The 17,883-nt window shown below is 39.7% G+C and overlaps 1 protein-coding gene across 1 annotated transcript in view; it reads left to right on the forward strand.

The window, feature by feature from the left end:
• The window catches only part of rgs3a (regulator of G protein signaling 3a), a 92,484-nt gene that overhangs the window by 14,757 nt on the left and 59,844 nt on the right, over positions 1–17,883 (forward strand). Inside the window, 2 exon segments of the mRNA XM_018662931.2 lie at positions 88–199; positions 4,199–4,242. Coding sequence (XP_018518447.1) covers positions 88–199; positions 4,199–4,242 — 156 coding nt within the window.

Consider the following 17,883-nt stretch of genomic DNA (forward strand, 5'->3'; position numbering starts at 1 on the left):
CTCCTCCTCTTATTTTCATCTTCTTTTTTGAACTTCCTTCTCTTTTTCATCTTCCTCCACACCTCTGCCCCTCTGATTTTTTTTTAGGTCACAGTGTTTGTCTACAGCGACCTGATGTTGGTGACAAGAGAGGATGAGCCAGGCAGGTGTAACGTCCTCCAGAGTCCCCTGTACCTCAGGCACCTCAGGCTGCAGGACGGTACGTACATGTTAATACACCTGTCACCAAACTGTGTGAAATGCTGAATTTGATCTGTTTACGACATTAGGACACTCGAGCCAGTCCTCTAATCAAAAGGACACAGATGTAAAAAGACCAACAGTAATACTTACATATAATACATCAACAATATCAACAAATTTCCAACAACAACAAAACATCAGCCAAACTTGCAATCCATAAATATATCTCCAAACAATCTTATCAGCATGTTAACCATGTTTGACCTTGTACCGTTCAACACAGAATGAAAAAGGAGAAATGCAATACTTAGTACAACTTGAAATAAACATACAGCGCTATGATTACAGTGATCGTTTCAGCTGAGCTTAACCAGAGGATATTTAGAGAAACGCTGCCCAAGTTCCTGTTGCTTTGTCTTTTTATTTCACCCCGGTGTAAACAACCGTCTCCTCTGGCAATGTGGAGAGAATAGGTTGGCCAGCGGAGCTGCACAGTGCGCAGGCAAGTCAAATAAATAGGACTCAGTGTAAATATCTGTGTTTAGAGTGGTGGGCGGAGACATGGGCAAAGTTTGGAGTCATGCTTGGGACAGAGCAAAGGGAAAAGGGATGCATTTGGACCCATACTGCTAAAAATGAAGCAGTGGGTGACGCATGAGAGTAATCCAAATGGCGTGTGATAATAAATAGGACCAAGCAGTGGGAGAGATAACAGGTGCTGGGATGAGGCTATGTTCTACCCCCCACTCACTTCAAAGGCAGTGAAGTGTTCAGAGTCAGTGTGAGTGTAGCTGAGATCATTGATTGGAAAATCAAGTATTCACTCAGTACAAAAATATGCAGCTTTGATTGATTGATTGATGAATAGCATTAGATCACATTAAGGATCTGTGCATACAGGTATAAGTGTAGCCTCACATAGCCACACAGTCCTTCTCCACAAGCAACTTATTATCATTCTCCTGCAGGTGAACAAACTTTGACTTTAATATCCAAGGGCAGGTTTTAAGCGCACTCCACTCACTGTTGCTATACATTGTTCTGAGGGAAATTCACTCTTTCAGTCTGTTCACAAACTGTGGATTAGTTTTAGTCACATATAAATGGAGATGAATTAGCATATCTGCTGAGTCAGGCTTATGACATTGTGGTTACCTCTTGACCTTTTGATTAGAATTACTGCAATGCTGAATATGATTATTAATTGCAGGAATATGAAAAACAGTCACTTTGCAGCTAAGGTCGACACTGTAACTATGTTAAACTATGTTAAAAATATCCAATGGACTCTCCAGCAGAAGCGTTTATGAATTCAGAATATAGCACCCTGATACAGGGTGGTCCAAGCCTCTCTGCCCTTCCCTCAGACATCGCTGGTCTCCTCCGGGCCACTTCTGACCTCCACCCTTCACCCAAACAATTGGAGATCACCAGGGTGGGGATTCAGTCGGGTTTGTGCGTGTCTGTGTGTGTTTCATGAGAGGACACACACTCACACACGCACACACAGACACAGACACACACACACACACATCTCCACCCTGCTGCCTGTCATTGTTATTTCGCTTCGGCAGCGTCACTCAGGAAAGAGGCGCCCGGGGATTGTGTTTGTTTCAGCCAGGGTGTGTTTGACATGTGTGTGTGTGTGCATGTAATGGCACAGTGCAAGTTCAATACAGGGGCTTTCCTGTGTTCCTGTCACCCCGTTACTGGGCCGAGGAGCGTGGGAAGTGTGAGTGATATTAAAGACAGTGCTACTGACCACACACAATTACCATGTGTCAATCCAAGCATCGCTGTACTAGACTAACTAACAAGACCACTTCCACCTGGGCATATATGTGACATGAAACCTTTTGACAGCTCCTGCACCAAAGTGTTAAGTTAGCAAGAGAGTGATGAACATCTACAGTGCAAGAAGAAAAGACACTTTGACATACTTTTATGTCAGTGCTATTGATTGAATCCACATATATTTGAGATTACAACTTTTTAGAAATGAGGAACAAATATATCAGAGTATCTTTTTAACAGTATTCAAAAGGTTATGATCATTTTCGTGACCTGTAAAAAAACAAACAGTAGCATTCTTTCATTTAAACTAAAATAATATGAGTTACAAGCTTTTCACTCGACTTCATCAAAAGGCCCCCACATTTTGTATGACAAATCAGAAAGATAGCCAACAGTGACCTCTGCTGTTGGTTATGAAAAGGAACCTTTTTTTTTTTCAAACCAGTAAAACACAGCATTCACATGGCCCCTGCTGTCCCCACATCACACACTGCATGACCATTCCTGCACCCCACCTTTCAAGGAGGAGTTGATCTGCCCTCTGTACAATACAGGAAGAGGAACCAAGAAAAACAGCTGCCTCTGAACTTCTGCTGCAGTCGGAGGCTGCTGTCTGCAGAGGTTGGATTCATACACTTTCCCGGGAGTGTAATAAACACAGAAGTTATGAAAAAGACGACATGTTCTATGTTATGCTGAGGAGCCAGAGGTTCACAAGCTCAACGTCCTCTGGTCGAGAAAGCTAGCTCTGCTGTGAGACTGAGCCTAGAGAGTCTGGATCTGGTAACTGAAGGAAAGATGATTTAGGATGATTTTTGATCCCCTTCAGACATGTTTTAAGACATAAAGTGCTCTACTTTAGATAACAATTTTAGTCTGATATGAAAAAAAAAATCCAATTACATTCTTAAAAAAATATTAAAATTACATCTCCTCTTTCTGCCTTATGAAAAATCCAGAATCTATGAAGATAAGTTTAATTGTCTCCTTTCTCAGTGACCATGAATGGCTTCAAAACTAGTTATGCTGTCACAAACATGCTCATACGTACATGCCTTATATATACTTGTCACGCTGAATCCTCCTCTCCATACTGGATGTAACAAGTTCCCTTCCTAATAGAGTCTTAACAGTATTTTTTATCAGAAAATGCCCTCTTTATGTTACTATCTCTCCATCGCAGCTTGGCAACAAAACAACTGAAACAGCCCCAATGCGCTTAGTTACATACTATTTGAATGCACTTCCTGCATTTCTATATACGGTCGAATCACTCTCTCAGAGTGGCAAGCTCATTCAAGGAGAATTATCAAAGGCCCTGAAAATGTATTTTCTGCTAAAGTTAGAAGTGTTTTGGTTATTTCACATGACAGATTTCTGTTTTTGTGTTTGGGTCTGAGCTCTTCTCACTGGTTTGAAGTGGACCAGGGGCATTTTGAAAAAAAGATGACGTCACTTCACGTTGTCAAACAGGATTCGGCAACACTTCAATCAGAATTTGATGTCAGTTGGTTGTTGAGCCACTGTCAAATCAGGACTGATCAAAACACACCCACATAGGCTAGATGAAGCAGAGCAGTTGAGTTTTCAACTGTAAATAAAATCCAAAGATGCTTTTAAAAACAAAGATTAGATAGATAGAACATAGATAGATGCTCTTCTGTACCCATTTAAGAAAATGGGAGAACGAAGGCATGTAGGGTTGAATGGATGATCCCTGTCTTTCTACAACTTACTTGATCATGTCAAATCTCACCTCAGGGCCAAGCTGCTCCTCAGTGTGAACTTGAACATCAAAAAAGATTTCTGGTCATGGTTCGACTGCTGACTTGCACATATGCTCACTTTTAATAAAATAGTAAACATTGCCACAACATATAGATTATGTGGGTGTGTGTTCGAGTGTCTGCCTGCGTCGGAGGGGAGGGATCATTCGATTAAATCCATTTATCTTGACTCCAGACCCACAGGCCTGTCTCACAGAGCGCTTCTTCAGCGATTTATGGGCAAATGTCCATGAGGCTGGCCTACAGTAAGAGCTTTCCATCAATAAAAGTATTTTGGCAAAATTGTAATTGGAAATCAAGGAAATTCAAAAATGCTGCTTCATGTATAAGAAGGAAGGACTGGAGAGAGAAAATGAAACAGGGGAAAGAGGGATGGGTAAAAGACGACATGAAGAAAGACTTAGAATTAATCTCTCTGCCACTTTGTCTTACAGATTATGCTGAAGAACTGAGGTTCTACCTGATTCACATGACCGAGGTAAGTGAAAAGATTACGTGTTTGCTTGAAAGCAAAAGAGAGAGAGAGAGAAAACTGGAAAAGGAGGGTCTAATGTGTGTCTATTTTGTCTGTGAGCCGGAGGGGCAATCGACTCTGCTGGAAATCACATTACAGGGAAGACACAAGGATTAGCAGAAAGCTCTAATGAAAATGTCTTTTCTCTGTGTTGTCTTTCTCAAATCTGACTCCATCTCAGACCACACATGCAACATCCATTTGTTTTCAATATTTTAAGACAGATATCAAGCTATAGGTTGTATTATTTTTTATTATTTGTGGGAGGAAAGTATTTAATAAATTCAGATATAAGATAATCTGCATTTTAAATGGATGTGGAATATGCAGTAAGTTGCTAGCTGCTGACGCTAGTGTAAAACTGAGCTATGTGGCCCAGGGATTGTAGTAGAAAACACTATATATGATGTTTGCACAATCATAGTTATTATGACAAATAATCACCCTTTCTTCTATCCACTGCAACACCTCTCAGCCTCTCATTTTAAGATGAAAGGGGAAAGCAGGATTGTTAATATCACACTGCTGTGTTCACCAATTATTCAACACTGGGTAACATTTTCCATTGTTCAGGCAGTATAAAAAATAAATGGCCACAGCAAAAGTTCCAGTGGTGTGAAAAATGGTCTCAGCAAAAGTTTTAATGCACGCTCATATACTGTACAGCAGAAAAGGAAAGATTTTAAAGCCACTGAATCATGTTATATAATGAGATGATTATTAGAGAAGTAAAATACACTTTACCTCCAAGAATGTACCTGTTAAAAATTTCCAGTTGCAAAATGACACCTCTCTCTTTCACAAATAATTTACTTACTTAAGTGCAGGTCTAAATATTTAGTTTTAAATTAACTCTTCTGCATCAGCGTCTGTCCTCCCAGTAGTCATTACAATGTTTAGACAGTAGTTTTCACATAAAAAATTCAAATCAGCCACTCTTAAGAAGGAGGGAGGGACAGAAAGCATAAAAGCAAGCTGCTTTCAAGAGTCAGAAACAAGGAGGGTGTGATTATTATCTGACAGATACAGTCAGACAGATTAAAAATCGTCTGGCCATTGTTCGATCTTGTAATTTTCTACTGTCTTGGCAGCTCTGTTGTCGTTAATGCCCGTGTTCTCAGGTAGTGGTAGCCAGATCTTCCACCCCACCTCTCCTCCACTGCTGCTACCCCATACCCATTTGATTACTTTTTTAATGCAGGAATTGTGCAATGATGGAATGAAACAGCAAATTTCATCATCCATTTTAATGTTGCCATACATAATGTTTTCATCACTTCTACTCATTGCTTTCTCCCACCTGTTCACACCCTCTCCCTCCTCGTCTTGCACACATCGCTCAAGCTGTTTTTTGTATCCAACTGTAACAGCTGTCACACACTCTCTGGTACCACTTCACAGGACCCAAATTTATTTTTTGTCTGGAGTCCTTATGACAATCAGCTGCAGCCAGATTTCTCGTGATATAAAACATGCAATCTGGCACAGCTGAAAACTTCTCAAGTTGTTGCTAACATTAGCGGGCTGGAATATTAGCATATTCAGATCCATGATTCCTGTACTAACAAGGATGTGTAGCTGGGTGGCACCATGGTGAAGGGTAGGGTTGTAACTTGATAGCACTTTATCAAATCCAAAAACCAGTGTTGAATTTAAATCCTTGTGAATGCATCACAGTATTTCAAGTACCGAAGGTTATATATAAAAAGTCAACTGAAATGTGTACTCTGTCGGCAAAGAGGGCATGAACTAAACAACTTTGAGTGATAGCAATATTAATATTCATAGTCACAAATGAAAAAATTAGATGAGGAACATAAACTATCAAATTCTGATAAGATATATCTATCGCATTAAAATAATTACCAATAAGAGAAAGGTTAGGTTCATATGTTCTGTCTGTCTCAAATCAGTGTTTTTTGGTTGCTGAGATAATTCCTTTTTTGTATAAAACGGCCTTGAAGAGATTCCCTCTCTAATGCTATTTCAGTTGGTAGACAAAATCAACACTCCAAAGTTTAAACAAAGTTAATATAAGGCTTCAGCGGTCAGAGTAGCCTTTGAATTTACAGTCTTTCCAGAATATAATTCCCTCTGTTTGTTGCTGCTGCTCAGCAAGAAAAACAATCTGAAATAGGCAACAGAAATAGGCAATTTTGCACTGAAATGATTACAAGTTTGGAAGAAACCCACTTGATTTGTCTAACTCTGACTTCTGAAGCCTCATGTTAGCTTTGGCTACACTTTAGAAGGCTTTTTTACACAGTGCAAGAACTGTGGATTTCGTCCTCCATCTCTTACACTGGAGTCAAGTTAGCTCACAGCCGGTATGACAAGGAGGAATGATTATAGAAATCAGCAATTGTTTCAATGTACATGTGGGTATGTGATTAAGGCAGACTGAAAAATGTGAGTCTATCTTTTAGATACACCTTAAGTTGAAGTTGGGTGTACTGCATAAACATTATGCTGACATGACTTTTTGTCACATCACACTTTCATGTTGCTTTGACATCACATCAAACGCGAAGAGGGAAAAAACAGTAGCTGTTTCTGTTTATTTTTTTGTCTCTCTATACTCAGATATCACAGAGGATAGACACTCACTGACACTGCAGCTGCATCAGTCACTACTGTCAGTGTTTGCTGGTGGAAAGAGAAGGTCCTGTTCTTATTGCTGAGGGTGGATCCCTTTCTTTTGGTCTCTTTTAATTATATTAAACTAGAGCTTTCCAGTTAAACTGAAGGTTGGATGTCTTATAAGTGGTTTTAAAATATAAGCTGAACATGCCAGATAGCTGATGGGGCTAGTTTCCTTTTTTTTAATACCCATCCAGCCACTGTGACTCGACTACAATTTGTTTCGCCTGCAAACGTCTGCTCATATGGTTAAGCTTCCTCACTGAGCAACTATATAAACCCCAGCCCCTCCTGCTGCAGGCGCGCACACACGCACACATATCTTCACACTGTTTTTTGCTTTGAAATGTGCTGCATAACCTCATTAGCAGCTTATGAATATTTTAAAGGGCCCTCTTTTTTTCTTTCTTTCTTTTTTTTTTTTTTTTTAGAAATTCCAGACAGAATGAGAAGGTCCTGATATGTGTCCCACAGGCTGAAAAAGAGGGGAAGGAAAAGGCTCCAATATTATTCAGTCTAGCCAATTAGGCAACATATATAAATAGAAACTCTTACGTAAGACAGCATGGGAGAGAATGGGGAAGAGTTTGAGTGAGTTAAAGGTATATTTTGGATTTTATACAATGCAGGTCTGCAGTAATGATGCATCAGCTTTTGGGTTGTGCAGTAGCGTTTCTCATTCTTCCTTTTAAGGCTTTTTGTTCATAGCTTTAAAGATGCCATATATTAGCAAATAAATTTCATGTTACATATCACAATCATAGCAGAAGAAACCACTGACAGCCTGATACATTGATACTTACGTACATCAGTCAGCTGAGACAACCTTGCAAGAATGCTCCCGAAAATACCACACTAGTGCAGCATATATGACAGAGAACAGACAAGAAGACAGACAGCAAAACAGAAATGAGATTTTGTGTGTATGTGAGTGTGTGTGTGTGTGTGTGCTTGTTTCCAGTTAAGATTTACTTTGCTCAGCCTCAGCCTCTCCCCTGTCAGACTCACTTCTCCATCCGTCCTGTCAGATTCCCCAACACAGTTGCACACACACATACACAAAATGTTTCAGCCATCTATTATAGTTGATACACCTGTCAACAGTTCATTTCATACCTCAAGGAGCAAACAGTAGCCACAGTGAAACACCACATGCAGTTTGCTCTTACTGTGGCTCTTATCTCTTACATGCACTGTGACAAAGAAAGGCACTTTTAGGTCCATGATAGCATTCTTTTGTCATAAACCACATTCATTTTATGCTATATAGATCAAATCTCTTCTCTTGACTTATCTCCTCTACTCTCCTCTACAAAGTCAGCGTGAGCAGCTGCTAAAGTGCTCGACAGTCTTTACAGAGTTGGTCGGCCTTCTTGGCACCGGCGTGTGAAGTGAAGGAGCATGTGAGGTGGGTGCAGAGAGGGATGAAAGAGAAGGAGAGAGGAAAAAGATATGAGGAGAGACCAGGAGAGAACATCTACAGAGGAGCATGAGTAGCTGGACTGTCAAACTCTGCTGATCAGAGAAGACGAAGACGTGTTTGAAGTGTTTGAATGACCCTGACCTTCGCTGCTGCTGCGTGTGTGTGTTTGTTTATGTTTACGCAACGGAGATATGTGTGTGCTGTGATAGACTCTAATTGAATTGCTCTTTCTGGCCTGTCTGTGTTAAGGTCACACACACATGCACACGCATGAGAGAGGAAGAGAGGGAGGGAGAGATTTAGGACACCACCTCATGTTTTTAGTTAAACATTACATTTGCCCTCAAGACTACTATTCCCCTTCCTGTTAATAGACACACTGCTGCTGATCTGACTAAAAGCAGAATTACAAACATACATAATGTGATGTATGTATGTATTATATCATTAGATTTTTGTATGCACATTTGTTGTATGCTTATCCTAGTGCAAAATATCTGAGTTCATATCTAACTCTGTCGCATGTCACCCCCCTTCTCTTATCTCAAGTACTTTTGATTCTGTCCACAATAGCTTGTAATAGCTTTCAATAAAGACAGAAAATGCCGGACATGCCTATAAGTAAATAAAACACTGTGTTTGTACAGTGCTGCTATAAATAACTTAACATGTGGGGATTTCACTAAATACAAAAAAAGAGAAGAAAAAAGCCAGGAAACCCACACTTGCACACACATATATCCACATACAACATACCTAAACACGCACAAACCCAGACCAAAATTGGAAATTTGCGCCGTCTCCCAAGGGACTACACAGCAACACAGCATGTCGCTCCCACGCAGCACCACATACAACTCCCTTTGCATGTAGCAGACCTCCCCATTAGATCTCTTCATTATATGGAAGCATTGTATCTCCCACTGCATCAAATCAGCAAAGATCAGTTAAGTTAGTCTCTCAAAATGATGTCTCATCCATGTCAGTTTATTCAGGATTTCCCACTGTCCACTGTGTTTATTTAATTTCAAGGTGGCATTCGTCTTTGAAATGGCCTCTTTATTTAAAATATATTAGCACAGGCTGAGGTAAAATAGCACCTTCATTCTTCAGAAGTAAGAAAAGGTCTCCTGGTTTCTACTGAAGTTCTGTGCAGTCGTACATTTTCAGACTCTCCATTTCTGACAGTGTCACAGTCCGCTCTCCTCCTTTTGTCTGCTCCTCCTGTCCTTCTCCTCCATAGCTGGAGGTCATGCTATTTTAGCACTTGCTCAAAACAGAACTGATGTAACCCAGATTTACACGTGAAAGGAAAGTGTGTGTGTGTGTGTGTTGGGTTGAGGAGGGGTGGGGGGAGCAATTGTGTCTCTGGAAAGTCATGTGTGTGTAAGTATGTCAGTGACGCAGAAAGAGAGGGAGCAAGAAATCGTTGTGTAGGTAAACGAAAAACACTGAGAGAAAGGAGACACGCTCTGTGTGAGATTACTGACCGGCGGAGTGCGTCAGGGTCATCACAGAGTCGTCATGGGTAACTTGGCTGACCGGGTTGGGCCTAAGAAAAGGTTCGTCAGGGAGGCGAGCTCTCTTCAGCAGCACCTGCTATCTGACAATGGAGATGTAAGTGCTACTGATGGAGTGTTCTGCCCCGGGTACATTCAAAGGTTTAGAGAGAGAGACTTGTATTCTTGTAGCTCAGTTGCATGAAATAAGAAAAACAGAAATCATAGTGTGATTTTGTGTAAGAGCAGAAGAAAAATGTCATTTATTATAAAGAAGATGACTGACTTAGTTGTTGTTTAATGCTACACTGAGTTAAATATAACTTTTTACAGTCTTAAATGAGTTAGACCCATAATTGTTTGCGAGGAGTCGGAGAACAATTAGCGTATTATTTCAGACTTAATAGATTTAGAGGTTATATGTGATTACAGTAAGTGTTTGTGTGGGTTGAAGTAGAACAACCATAAGACTTTGATGGTGTTGTAATTTTTCAGTGGGCTCTGTGGCATTGATGACTCTTAATTTTTCCCAGTTAGATTGTATCTTATGTTGTATTGTGCTGTTCCTGGTGTTATACTGAACCAAAACTTTCTGCATAAATGTGGTAATGGTTTCCACTAATGAAAGCTGAGAAATCCACTAAGTGCATAATCACTCATTTGTCATTTTTTCCCAGAAATTACCATTAGGATCTAATTGGCGGAATACAGTCGTCACTGATGACCACAAAGTCATGAATAATCTCCATTTATCAAAGCACAGCAGTAACACTGACTAAAAATGCTTACTTAATCTCAGCATAGTCTGATTTGTACCTTCATTGGTCAGTTGTAACAAACGATTTCACTCTTGATCTATGCATGCAAATCATATTTCATGTGGAATTTTTTCTGTCATTGGTTTTGAAATATTAATTATCCTTTATACACTTGAAGCAGCGTAGAGAATGTGATGATTGAGAAGAGATTAGATAAGAGGCACCAAATGCAGAGAGATACTGTTAAACTAGGTGAAATCACAGTGTGATGGTTTGCGTTTAGGCCATGGAACAGCAAGAGAGCACTGTAATCAGACAAGCATAGCATGGTGCTGTGCATACAAATATTCTTTTTTCTGTACAGTTAAAGGTCAGAGTATTCTTGGTTTATTATGTTAACGATGACGTTCATGTGACGTTTGTTGACAATAATAGTGCAATTTTGATTTGATTACTTAAAGTGAAGACCCACTGGTGGTGCTTTTTCTATAACGTCTATAAGGATGTATGCATACACAGAACAGTGTGCCTTTTTAATGCTTTGAAGTTTCTCTGTGCCTTCACATCACATCATTGACTGCATGACATACAGGTTGCCACCTGCAGTCTAAAGGCAGGGTGTGAATGATATGCCTCTTGTCAGCAAAATACCTTCTTTATGGTAACCATCCATAACATGACCAGGGCAGGACCAGTCTCTCTGGGGTCTGATTGAACTGAGATGTACCCTCTCTTCTCCAGCTGAGCCACAACTTTAAGTGTACTTTGCTTTTTCTCTGATTTAATATGCCAGCACAGATTGGCAGGACTGCAGTGACAGTGGCCATACATCTAAATGTAATCACTTAAAGACCTCCATCTTAGCCATATGATTGCATTTAGATCTACGACCACCAACAACTTACCCAGCTACACTGGTGATGAAGGTATTCTCCAGAGCTTAACTCCCTGCTCCGTCAGGTGCAGGACAAATAGCAGTCAGCATTTTAATTATTCACTGATATTTATGGGAAAGTGTGTAGAAGTAATTTCTGAACTTTCAGACGTATGTACATATTAGCAGTATTTAACAATGATTTAACAATAAATGGTTATGATAACCACTGATGTATCTATCATACATATCCCCAGCCACATGTCAAAATAGCAGATTTAATGTAGACAACAGCCTATGTTCACTGGCCTGAATGCTAATCTTAACTAAGACGTGCTTATGCAAAAAAAGCACAACTGATACCATTATGTGAAAAGGCAAAAAATAGACAAATGATGACTGAACTCACTGACCGGGTAATGATCATGACAAAACGGAACACGCAACACTACTGTTGCTAAAAAAAGAGGCAAAAACCACCAGAGGAAACAGTATCTGACTTAAGAAAGCTTCTTCTTGGCCCTGTCATGTGCTTATCATCCTCCCTGGCGGCTATAGGAGCAGCCTCGGGCCAAGGACTCCAGTTTACATGCTCTTTTTGTGGTAACTTTGTCTAGGCAAACCACAGAAGAGCTCTGAGCTGGAAACCAGACAAACAAACTAGAAATAGATGAAAGAGTGTGGGAAAGCCTCTGAGTTGAGAGGAAATTGCATTCCATACTTACATTTTGTTGTGGAATATAATATATACATTTATTTGTGTGTGATGTAGTTCACTGACACAGTTGAAGCATGAAATTAGAACATTTATTTTGGGGCATTACAGAGACAAGAGGTCAAGTCCAACCTGATCTAATCCAGGTTTTTTATCATGTTTGTATCAGATTACAGGGGCGTATATTGTACAGGTGTTGTTGTGGTATATAGACAGGTTCAGGTTAGTTCAGGAATTAATTTTTCAGTACAGTTATGAGACATCCAAAGGACCTGACAATCCATATTTCTATATATAATAATTGAGTTGACTAAAAACAAAAATGTCAACCTCATGGGAGTGCTAATATAAAGGTGTGGGTATGACCAAAATCAGTAGATTTCATCTGTCAGGGACCATGAATATGTGTACAAAATGTCATTGTAATCCGTCCCTGAGATATTGTTTGAGAAATTTCAGTCTGGATCAAAATGGTCGACCAACTGACAGACAGATGTCCCCAGAGCCATGCCTCTAGCATGGCTAGAAAGTGAGTGGAAGAAAGGACCACAGGAAGAAAAAGGGAGGAGAATATACTGAAAATAAAAGGGAAAGAGCTTCCGCATCCAGTGACATTAGTGAAGATATAATGTACAAAGAGTCAGCCAGATGCTTAACCATTTCTCTTGTTTACGTCATTTCATTGGAAGCCATAAAGCCATTAAATGATACAGTTACAAAACCACAATTCTTAGAAGTGAAACCCAATAGCCCACTGCAGAGACACTGGAGACAAGAGACAGGATGAAGGCTTAGACATGAGAGCAACGGCTATACTAGCGTGCTCTTGATTACGTGAGACTCTGAGATAATAAGGCAATGACGTGCTGGTGGTCATATCTGTAACTAACTCAACTGTCATGGGGTGACAAGTCACGATTACCATGTTCAGCACCAGTATATGGGACTAACAGGGTATGATGCTGCTTGGTGTGACGGTGTATAGAGACTTGCTATGGAAAAAAAACCCCTAAGATCTCTGAGGAGCGTGGCAGGATATGATATGAACATTATATAACAGGCACTTCACATTTTATATTTCACCATTCTGTGGTTTTGAAAAGCTATTTTAGAAATTTACAAAAACAAAACATGCACTACAATATTGTCACTATCATTATCGTTATTTTGTAATACCAAGTGTGGTCTGTGGCATTATTGCTTCTTTTAGACCTGTTTTATTGCCTTACAGAGATCACCGTTGCCACAATGAGAATATGTGCACTCATTTCAGTGTGCTGATCTTCTGTGGTGTGAACATTAGATTTCACTTCCTTCTGCGTATTACTCATCGGCTCTCCCTGTCTGCTATTGAAAGTGAGCCAAATCCGCCACAAATGTGTACACTCAAAACACGTGCGTGTGTTCATGAACAAACTTCAGGCAGAAGTCTATCAAGAGCTAAGTTTACATCAGCAATGGGTGCAAAAAGTGAAGAGATACGGTTACTGAACCTAAGATTGAAGAGCAAAACCTGTAGGCAAGTCCAAGCAATTTATGATGACCTCAAAACCTTGACCTTGTCAGGTACCTTTATTCCCTTGTCCTTGTCCTTTAAACATTCAGATCTATGCTGAAAGTGATCTTTACCACATGGACGCACAATATTATAACTGGGTTAATATTAGGCAGACTGAAAAAAGATACCTGAACATTTGCCAGTTCGGTATTATGTACATTAGCTTTTACTGAAACCATGCTAACCTGTGCAGAAGCAGCGTAGGTGAGCTGTGTTGACAGCAGTCCTGTGACACACTGAAAACTCATCTGCCAGATGGCTCAGGGGGAGGGCTTCAAACAGGGAGCACTTTAATCAATCTGATTAAGGGGAAATGCTGTCTGTATTTTTAGCCACTCCATGGCAGGCCAGTGGCCATTCATTGAATTTTGTTTCATTAGCTCTCATGTTTATCTCTTGGACCGGTGGATTTATAAACAGAGGAGCTAGAGTAAAAGAACCATCAGCTATTTTAGCTAATATGGTTCTTTAGGTAATCATTTTATAAATAAGATAAATAGTCACTCAATTATTCTAATAATAAGGGCTTTATTCGTGACCTGACTCTTGTGCTGAAACTGACAAATTGCAGTCTTGGAAAAGGGTAACTGATTGTTTCTGGGACTGCAGCCTGGGTCAGTGCCCAGATGCTGTTTAGTGCCAAGAAGCAACATGACCTTAACATAAAAATCCCTAAAGATTTGCCACCACAGAGTCACAGAAATTACAGTGAATTCCCTTAAAACTCCTAACAGTCCAAAATGCCAACGGCAATTTGGTCCCAACATAACATAATTATTAAAGTTCCTCTAACCCTAAATGAAAGACAAACACTCTGTGTGCATCACAAAACTGGAAGTGCCACCTAAATCTGTTTGAAATTGGGAGACAGCTGTCCTGGAAATAGATTGCAGTGCCAACGTTATAGAAAGCTCCAGCTGGCTCTAGACTATTCCTGCCGAAAACATGTGGTCTGTGACCAGCTGTCAACAGTTTACTCATTTGCTGGCATGACTGATTATTTTAACTGATTTAATGCAATGATGTGCAAGTCACTATTAGGAAAACTAGATACAGTAATGTACAGTTAAAGAGCACAGCACATAAATTTGTAATAGTAGCAAACAAAAATAGTAAGTGACACCAATAAATCATCATTAGTGTTCCCCTCACAGAGCATTGTTCATTTTTAAGATATGATGCAAAAGGAAATGCACTACTGTGTATGCGGTATTACATTATATATCTGTCATCATCTGTTACTTCCCCCTTTTCTCTTTATACCCAAGACAAAATGTGCTTGATAACATGGCATACTGCAGAAAGTGGTTTACAGTATAATATGCACTGCACTGTGTGCCTCATATTTACACACAACACTGTGTCAACATGCACGCTTCCTCTCTGACAGATGTGTGACCTGTGGCTCACTATGACTCACAAAGCAGAAAGTCCCAGCTGGTTGCCCTTTTGTTTTTATTTCTGAATGATAATATCTTGTAAATATGTAGCTACGGTAAGAGTGCATTCATAGTAAGAGTTCGGACTGTGTACAGATTTTAAAGCCGGGTGATTGTTTGTGTTTGTCTGTGCGTGTGTGTGGATGCAGGTGCACACATGCCTCTGGGACCCTGCACTGCTCTATCGCAGATGTGTTTTCTCTAATTTGGGACAGTGGGGATTTGCCTGGAAAAACCTGGCCATATGAGGCAATGTTTTCTGGAAAGCTTGAACCTTTGCATTATTTTAAAAGTATTATTCATCCCAAATAACTATTAATTAAGGCTTGAAGGATATGGAAAAATAGAGACAAAAATCTGATCTTAATCAGACATGAGTACATCACATATTAGTCATATGGAAATTCAGGATGTATTAATAGCATATGTCTGTGTGTGTGTGTGTGTGTGTGTGTGTGTGTGTGTGTGTGTGTGTGTGTGTGTGTAAGGTGTGGGGTTGCATGTGTGTTGACAGGTGCCATTAGGATTACATGATTGATGCTTAGTTGGCTTGCAGTGTCACCATGTGTCAATTTTGTTGTTCATTGCTCCACCTTAACTTTGGGCATGCATAAATAGTGATGCCTTGCTGTCTCTAGGTAACCATGAAATCATGTGATGTCAATTAGTCAGCTAGCTAATGCCATTAGCTAAGTACAGAAGAAAAAAAAACTTGGACAAGCCTGGGACATTCTGTTTATTGATATCCTCTGCAGAGGAAACCGGCTAAGGACAATCCTCAACAAGCTTTTCCTCAATTTACCCTGTTTACATCAGTTGTTCAATACAGCTAAGGGTGATGGTTATGTCATAAGCATTGCATTTAAATAGTCATTAATCAAAGCCCTGTACAGATTAAAGATGTGACCTGATGATGTAGCTAGAGCAAAAGTCTTCAAGATGCATCATCTTGGCGCCATGAATGTCTTAACCAAAAAGTCAGTGGATGACTTAAGCCACTACGATCCATCCTCTGGGCACCATGAATACCTGTACAGAATTTAATGGCAAACCATACAACAGTTGTGGAGAGTTTTCAATTTGCGTCAAAATGGTGAACCAACCGAAATTTTTTTTAGATGTACATCTAAATCACTATATATGCTCAGACCACTCAGAAACACATCCTTCGTGATCACAGCCTTGGTTTTAGGTCAGTAATAGTCTGTCATCAGAGAGAACACTTTTCAGGAGCCAGTGGATACCAGATTATTGCCTCTTTGATGACCATGCATTTTCCACTTTGCCTGCTGGGTTTTGAAAAGTTTTGACTGACCTTTCCTGACATGTAATCTTTTACTTGAGAACTCAAAAATAACCTTAGATAGAATTATTAGATTTTCACTGACAGCAATATTATAAGGGTTTGCCCAGGAGCTACTTGTTTACATTGAAGCTGGCGTGTATATGTGTGTGTAGAAATGTGTGTGTGTGTGCATGCATTCCAAGTATTATGGCCTCTGCTGCACCCTTATAGACTCAGATTCAGTCCAAATGATGGATATCAAAGAACATCAACATTGATTTCTGTCCGCTCTGAAAAACCCCCTATTTCATCATCTCTTGGTGCAATTGAAAACAGTCAGGCTCAATTTCATAAATGCTTTCGCTATCTAACCTAAGTCTCTTTCTTGTTCTTGTCTATTTATTTCTCTAGTTCTGTCTTGAAATTTTGTCTCTTGCTATACCTCATGTGTTTTTCTTTTGCTATTTTGCCTCTTTTCCATGTTTCTTTGTTTTCTGAATGTGTTAGCACATTATTGTATGGCATTGTTTTATGTTTTATTTCATAATGCTCCACATAAGTGTACAACTCTGCCTTGAATCCAATGCATTTTATGCTGCATTAAAGCAGAACAGTCTTTACCTTGTTCCCGTTGATGCAGGTTTTAAATGCCTTTTTACACTGCATTAACATCACTGACAATGACAAGGCTCTAACCACCAAATACGTTGTGTCAGTAGACCCCACAGCAGCAACATTCCCATCTTCACCAGGACATTGAGTGACACTGAAAGAGACAGATAGTGCAAGAGATAGCAACACATCAGGGCATGCAAAAGCCCATGCAACCAGGAAACAGGCAAATAAACTACATCATGATTCACCACTGACCAGGGCAGTGAGCATCAAGAAAAGCCCTGAGGACTTCAGTCAATCTCTGAAGACTTGCACAAAATGGAAAAATCCTATTTATAGCCTGACTCGTGCCCAAAAATGTCAGGACACAAATGTTTTTCCCTGACACCGCTGGAAGCAGAACAACCAAGGTAGATGGAAATTATCAAAATGGAAAGAGGAGAAATAGAAAAAAAAATGCTTTAGAATAATAGGTTCCTTTCATGTTGGCCTTTAATCAGAAAAATATAGAACAATGGCAATTATTCACCTGAATACACTTCAGTGGTATAACAGCAGAGGTGGAAAGGAGGAGCTGATATAAATGTGGCTGTAAATGGCTGTTTGAGTGCACAGATGATGGTACCTGGAGATTCATATATTTTGTTTCCCTAGAAAATGTGATTAGGTGATTCTTTGGTTTGGTGTACAACCATAGATTTGCATATTAAAAATATATGCACTGAATTATATGAGTGTTAATATATAAGGAGATGAAATGAGGAGACATTTACTATATTCAGTTTTCCAAAAACTAAAC

Source organism: Lates calcarifer, linkage group LG9, assembly GCF_001640805.2.
Source record: "Lates calcarifer isolate ASB-BC8 linkage group LG9, TLL_Latcal_v3, whole genome shotgun sequence".
NCBI classification, from domain to species: domain Eukaryota; kingdom Metazoa; phylum Chordata; class Actinopteri; family Centropomidae; genus Lates; species Lates calcarifer.